Source organism: Oryzias melastigma, linkage group LG17 (assembly GCF_002922805.2).
Source record: "Oryzias melastigma strain HK-1 linkage group LG17, ASM292280v2, whole genome shotgun sequence".
In the NCBI taxonomy this organism is placed as follows: domain Eukaryota; kingdom Metazoa; phylum Chordata; class Actinopteri; order Beloniformes; family Adrianichthyidae; genus Oryzias; species Oryzias melastigma.
In genome coordinates, this window is record NC_050528.1 from 992194 (window position 1) to 998436 (window position 6243).

Below are 6243 nucleotides of genomic sequence, written 5' to 3' on the forward strand. Positions count from 1 at the left end.
GGGCCTTTGCAGCCCAGAACTCCCCGCTCTGGTCTGGTCTCCCCATGGAGCTTCTCTACGGCGGCAAAACGTGGCGATAGCAGCGCGAGACCGTTCAGAAGCTCCGCTTTTCCACATCCAGAGAGCGGACTCTCCGAGCGCCTGCTCGCCCCAGAGATCCGGGCGTGGAGCGGATCACCTCGCTGTAGAACTCCCCTCCTCTTATATAGCACGAGGAGCAGGCTGGCGGGAGAGCTCTGTGGCGAAGGCGCTGCAGGGAAAACGCCGCCACACAAGAATAGAGACTTTTAGACTTAGTTTGTATGAATTATTGAAGCATATCTGTTTAAGAAAGTGGAAAAATGTCAAGTTTTCACCAGATATTCATAATCTAAGTTCAAAGTAGCTGAAAGAAAACTCTGATGACCCAGCATTGTAGCAGCATTTAAACGCATCATTTATACACCAGTCATGGAGACGTGAAGAGATTTGTGTCTGTAGTTAGTTTTAAGCTGTTATAACTTTAGTCAGTGCATGTGTAAATTTTATTCTTTTCATTTCATAATTTCTGCTCAGAACTCACTGAATGAGATACAAATCGCGGTGAGTCTATTTTGTCTCCGTATCCGAACAGCTTTTCCAGACCGGAGCACGTATACGGTCCGGCGCCGTCATGTTTTAGTATTTGGGATGTATGGAGGGAATTCGGACGCAGACGTTGAATGTTGGGACAAAAGCGAATGTGGGCGGGGCTTCTCTGTGTCCCTGCAGAAGTCCTGGCCGTGCTGCTGTCGGACATGCTGCTCCTCCTCCAGGAGAAGGAGCAGAAGCTGGTGTTCGCCTCCATGGTGAGTCCTGACGTGTGATGAAGGAACCAAAGCTCCGTTTAAAGCAGATGATGATGATGATGATGATGAGGAAGACTCATGAGAAGGTCCGCTCCGTTTGGACTCCTGCAGGAGAACCGAGTGCAGGTGATTCCTCTGCAGAGGCTGATCGTCAGGGAGGTGGCCATGGAGGAGAAGGCCATGTACCTGATCTACATGAGCACCGGCGCCCTGCCGGAGATGTACGAGCTCCACTGCAGCTCCAAAGACGACTGCCTGCAGTGGATGGCGGTCATCCGACGCGCTGTGGACAGGTGAGCGCCGCCGCCGCGAGACGGTCAGTTCTGGACGAGTTCTGCATCTGATCCTCTGATGTTCAGTCAGGAGGAGGAGGAGCACTACAAGGAGCAGGTCAGGAGGCTGCAGCAGTTTCAAGGTGAGGAGGTTAAGGCCGAAGCGGCGCTTCCTGCAGCCGATGGCGGCGTCTGACGCTGCCTCGCCGTCTGCTCCAAGATTTCCTTCAGAGCATGGACGACCAGATCCAGGAATGTCTGAGCAGGAAGCTGAAGGCCTCTGCTGGGCTCTACGAGAACCTGACGGGCCAGAAACCCCCCCACACGTCCCTGCTTCTGCACGGCGACTCCAGGGAGACCCTGCAGGGGGCGGGGCTTCTTCACGGCGCCATTGATGAAGGTGGGAGCAGAAGCGACGGACAGCGGCTCCGTTTTCAGGAGTTCCTTTATGATCAAAGTTCTGTTGTTTCTGTCTGAAGTGGAGAACCTGCAGAACCTGCTCCTCATGCAGCTGACGGACCCGACCGTCCCTGCAGGGGCGGGGCTTCCGCGGAGCTCCAAGCCGCTGCTGGGTAATGAGGAGGAGCTGTGCCGCTCGTTTGGAGAGCTTCTCTGTGATGACGAGCTCATCTCATCTTCAGGTGAAGACACCATGGATCAGGCGGAGCCTCTTGAGGACCGCCCCCTGAACCCGGAGGAGGAGCCGCCCCCTGCAGACGGACCTGAAGTTCTGGAGAATTCTGTAGCATCTGCAGCTCTGGATCCGTTTGTGAAACCTCACGACCAGACGGAGGTGGACGCTCCTCCACAGCGACAAAGCAGCTTCAACTCCATCTTTACCTCCGGGACAGCAGTACGAATCCCACCTCCTGTTGTGTGTTTGTGTGTTTGTGCGTTTGTGTGTCTGTGCTCACAGCTGTGTGTGTCTGCAGGTGAGCGACAGCGTGATGAAGCTGGTGAAGATGCTCTACAGCCTGAAGGTAAGAGGAGCTCACCGAGTCCGAGCGCGTCTTCAAAGGGAGAAGGAATCGATTAAAAAAAATTCACTAATTACAATTAATCTGCATTACTTATTTTTTTGTTTAGTTACAATATTTGTCAGCAACTTATCTGCAAATAATCATAAAATGAAACCACACACAAAATTGTTCATTTAGAACGTTTACTTTTAATCCTTTGGAACCTGTAGGGCCTAAAACGCTGTTTTTTATTTTTATTTTATCTCTGCCTTTTGAATTTAGAGACTACCTGATTGCTTATTTGGTAACATTTTAATCGGCACCACCTCTACTATGTGACACGACCTTTATTTTGTAATGTTTTCATATTCTATTTAAGCAGCAGACAGAAAATCATGTAAAAACAGAAAATTCCATCTAGAACGATTCATTTTGCTGTGGAAATCCCAAAAATGTTTAACTGTTTTTACAACATAGAATAAAAGTTTTAGTTGTAATTTTATAAAAACAACAAGAATAAAATTTGTCAAAGTAATAAACATGTTTTTGAATGAAAATACAAAAAAAAATCCAGACTCAAGTCACACCAGGCGACCCCAAAAAGAACAATTTCTCTGCTGTTTATTTGACATTTTTCCTGGAATTCTGATTTTATTTTCCTTTTTTTCTCTCATAAACTTTCTTTATTATGTTTTTGAAAAATAATAGAACTACTTTTTTGAAAGAAGTTTGATTCAGCTGGATTTCTGGTTGGCTGATCACAGGTGGGGGCGTGTCTGTCTTCTCTGAAAGGGGGCGGGGCTTTTGCAGAGAACTGAAGAGTTTCCTCAGTTTTTAGACAATGCTGGTGCTTGTTATTGTGGAATATTCATGTTGGTCTCCATCCCAAAATAAAATAATGGTCAGTTTCTTCTTTTGATTTCTAATAACAGACAGCTCTGTTGAAATAGAAGATTGGTTTTGTCCCAAAATTACAAATAAATGCTATATAATCTCTTTAATTTAATAAAATTTCAATCACATGATGTAAAAAAAAAAAAGTTTACGTTTATTTTAGACTGAGTTTTCTTGTGCGGATCTCCCAGGACACGATTAAACATATGAACAAATTAATTGTTTTATTAATCGCGCACTGACGCATTAACATCTGAGCCCTAAAATCAAACCTTCGTCCTGCAGGCGGTCGTCGCCCAGCAGGACAGCAGGATCGAGCTGCATCAGGCCGTCCAGCTGAAGCATCCCCGTCACCATGGCAACCTGCTCCTGGAGCAGGAGCGGCAGAGGAACGCCGAGAAGCAGAAGGAGGAACTGGCCCAGCTGCACAAGCTGCTGGCGCAGCAGCGGGAGGAGCAGCAGCGATGGGAGAAGGAGCGCGAGCGGCAGATGAAGCGGGTGGAGGTCCTGGAGGCGCAGCTGCAGCAGCGAGAGGAGGAGTGCAAACGCCGCGAGGAGAAGCTGAGCGTGGAGAAGGACGACCTGGAGAGGCAGAAGGACGACTACCAGGTGGACCTGGAGCGGCTGAGGAACACCACGCAGTCTCTGGAGCGGGACAAACGGCAGCTGAGGCAGGAGAAGGAGCGCCTGGAGAAACTCAGACAGAAGCTCTTGAGGGGAAACCACAATTATGAGGATCCGTCTGCGGGGAGGAACCCGGCCCCCGCCCCCCAGGTGGGTTCAAATACCACGTTAATGAGTGAATTCAAACGGAGGTGGAGCAAAAATGGTTTGATTTAAACTATCAATAATAATGGGAAAAACATTTAATGATATTTAACTAATATTTCATTGAAATTGAAGGTTTTCAAATGAAACAAGTGAAAGAAACATAGTCAGTAGATGTAATTATAGATGAAAAAATACACTGGAAATCACAAATCAACTACATAAAAACAAAGAGAGCAAAACAAAGTACTGTTGTGTAAGTCAAATGGTCATCAGACAAAAAAGTCATTATTCCTTAAATATAATTCATTGATTGTTCCAGATCTGATATATGGCATAAAAACTACGTATGAGGAATAAGAATCATCACCAGGAGTAATTATTGGGACCATCTACACCAGGGGTTTCCAAACTCGTGNNNGAACAGACAATTACAGCGTAAACATAAACAGTTTTGGTTTTCCAGAAAGACACACATAGCCACATTTAAAATAATTCATTTCTATAATCTTCACAGAAAAAATGATGCTAAAACATTTAAAAAATATATAGCATAGATAGATTAAAAGCTGAAGATGCTTAAATTGATCACTGAAAACACTGAAGCTAAAATATTAGCAAAGTGCCAAATTAGTTGAAAAAACAAAAAAAAATCCAAATTAACCAAAACAGCTAGCATGTAGCTAAAATATTTGCGAAATAGCCTAAAAAACAGAAAAAAATGTCTAATTTAGCTAAAACAGTTTGGGGGCGGGCCAAATGAGGAGGAGGGCCGAGTCGATCGTTCCATCCTAAAACTCCTGAATAAAGAACATCACAAAAGTCTGCTACATAAAATCCGAAAAAACGTTTGAAAAAAGAGCAACAATAATCTAGAATGACTGGAACATTTTTAAAACCATTAAATTCAGAAAAAATGAAGGAAAAAAGTGTTTCAGTGCAGATATTAGACTGGAATAACCTAGAAGAATAAAGAGTTCAGTTCAATTATTACATTTAGAAAACGTTGAGAACGAATGCTCATAATATAGGAATTATTAGGGCGCTGGAACTGGGTTGAATTAAATAATATATTTTCTTGTTTTTACTGTTCGTTTCTTTCTTGTTTTTGTTTTTATTTGTCTGCTTTTTCCATCCAGTTGACATATTATAGTTAAGAAACAAATAGATTTGGATGTAAAGCTTGATAGATTTGGTTAAATCGGACAGAGACGATAAGTCTTCTTCTTTCTGTCTCCTTTCATTTTCACCGACGACTAGAGAATCATGACAGTTTGTGTTGTGTTCTCTTCTCTCTTTCCAGTCGTCCTCTCTCTCCTCTCATCCGGCGCTGAACGGAGGCGGGACTGTCAAGAAGAACCTGAAGCCCTCAGACCCGACGCCCCGGCCTGAAGACACGCCCCCGAAGGTTCCTCAGCGCAGCGTGAGCATGCGCAGCCGCACTTCCAAGCACCCTCAGAGCAAGACCGCCGCCGTCCCGGCTCAGAGCGCCGCAGCGGTCCAGCAGAAGATCCCGACCAAGCTGGCGTCCAAAGGGAAGGAGAAGAGCTTTAAGGGGAAGAGGACCCACCAGAGAGCCCAGAGCGCATGTCCAGGTTTGGGTCCAGAACACCTCAGAACCCGTTCAGACGCTGGTCCTGACTGTCCGTCTGCTTCCAGCTACGATCGAGTTCAACGAGGTTCTTCCCATCCGAACCACGGGGAAGGAGGGAGGCAGCCTGAGAGCCGAGAGGAACAGCAGTCCGCAGAGGATCCTCAACCCAGGTGGGAGCCGGAGGAACGCCAGCGGGGCGGGGGGGGCAGCAGCTTTCAGAGAAACCCCCGAGATTATCACTCATGCAACATGAATGAAACCGGCAGGAACCACAATGACACACAAACACAAACACACCCACCCCCCCACCCCTCCCCCCACACACACACACCCACACACACGGGTAGACGTGTTTTGATGCAGGACGGGGTCGCCGGGTCAGACTGAAGAGTCGAACTCGTTAAGAGACACTCGTTAAGAGACACTCGTTAAGAGACACTCGTTAAGAGACACTCGTTAACCTCTGTTGGGTTGATGCTGTATGGAAACACATGGATCCAGTATTCAGGTTCCTAAAGCCATGGTACAGAGGTAGAGCGGTCGACCTCTGATCAGAGGACTGGAGGTTCGATTCCTGTTTGTGTCTTTGGGCCAGACACTGAACCCCACATTGCTCCAGGTGGTAATAAGTTGGCGTCATGTTAGGGAGCGGCGCCGCCATCAGTGTGTGACTGTAGAGCGCTTTGGGCTTTAATGGAGACAGTGAAACAGAAGAGTACCCCATTTACCTGGGAACCTTAAAAAGCCCCCCCCCGGGTCCCACATGTCCTAACGTTAGAGCATCAGCTGGGACAAACCCTTCATGCTGAGGTTCTCTCCAGACACAAACCCGAGCTGTTGTCCTCCTGCTGATGTGTTTCTGTGACGCCGTTTCTCCTCAGACTTCTTCACGCCGCCTCAGAACAGAAAGCTCACCAGCCTGGACGCCC

At 47.0% G+C, this 6243-nt stretch overlaps 1 protein-coding gene across 3 annotated transcripts in view; it reads left to right on the forward strand.

Annotated features, from left to right (window-relative positions):
• arhgef18a (rho/rac guanine nucleotide exchange factor (GEF) 18a) overlaps positions 1-6243 on the forward strand; it is a 14083-nt gene that overhangs the window by 7130 nt on the left and 710 nt on the right. For all 3 annotated transcript variants that reach the window (XM_024273679.2, XM_024273680.2, XM_024273681.2), the window contains exons 8-17: positions 751-827; positions 939-1120; positions 1187-1242; positions 1320-1499; positions 1579-1671; positions 1741-1952; positions 2032-2079; positions 3238-3726; positions 5024-5315; positions 5380-5484. In XM_024273679.2, coding sequence (XP_024129447.1) covers positions 751-827; positions 939-1120; positions 1187-1242; positions 1320-1499; positions 1579-1671; positions 1741-1952; positions 2032-2079; positions 3238-3726; positions 5024-5315; positions 5380-5484 — 1734 coding nt within the window. The remainder of the gene's footprint in view (positions 1-750; positions 828-938; positions 1121-1186; positions 1243-1319; positions 1500-1578; positions 1672-1740; positions 1953-2031; positions 2080-3237; positions 3727-5023; positions 5316-5379; positions 5485-6243) is intronic.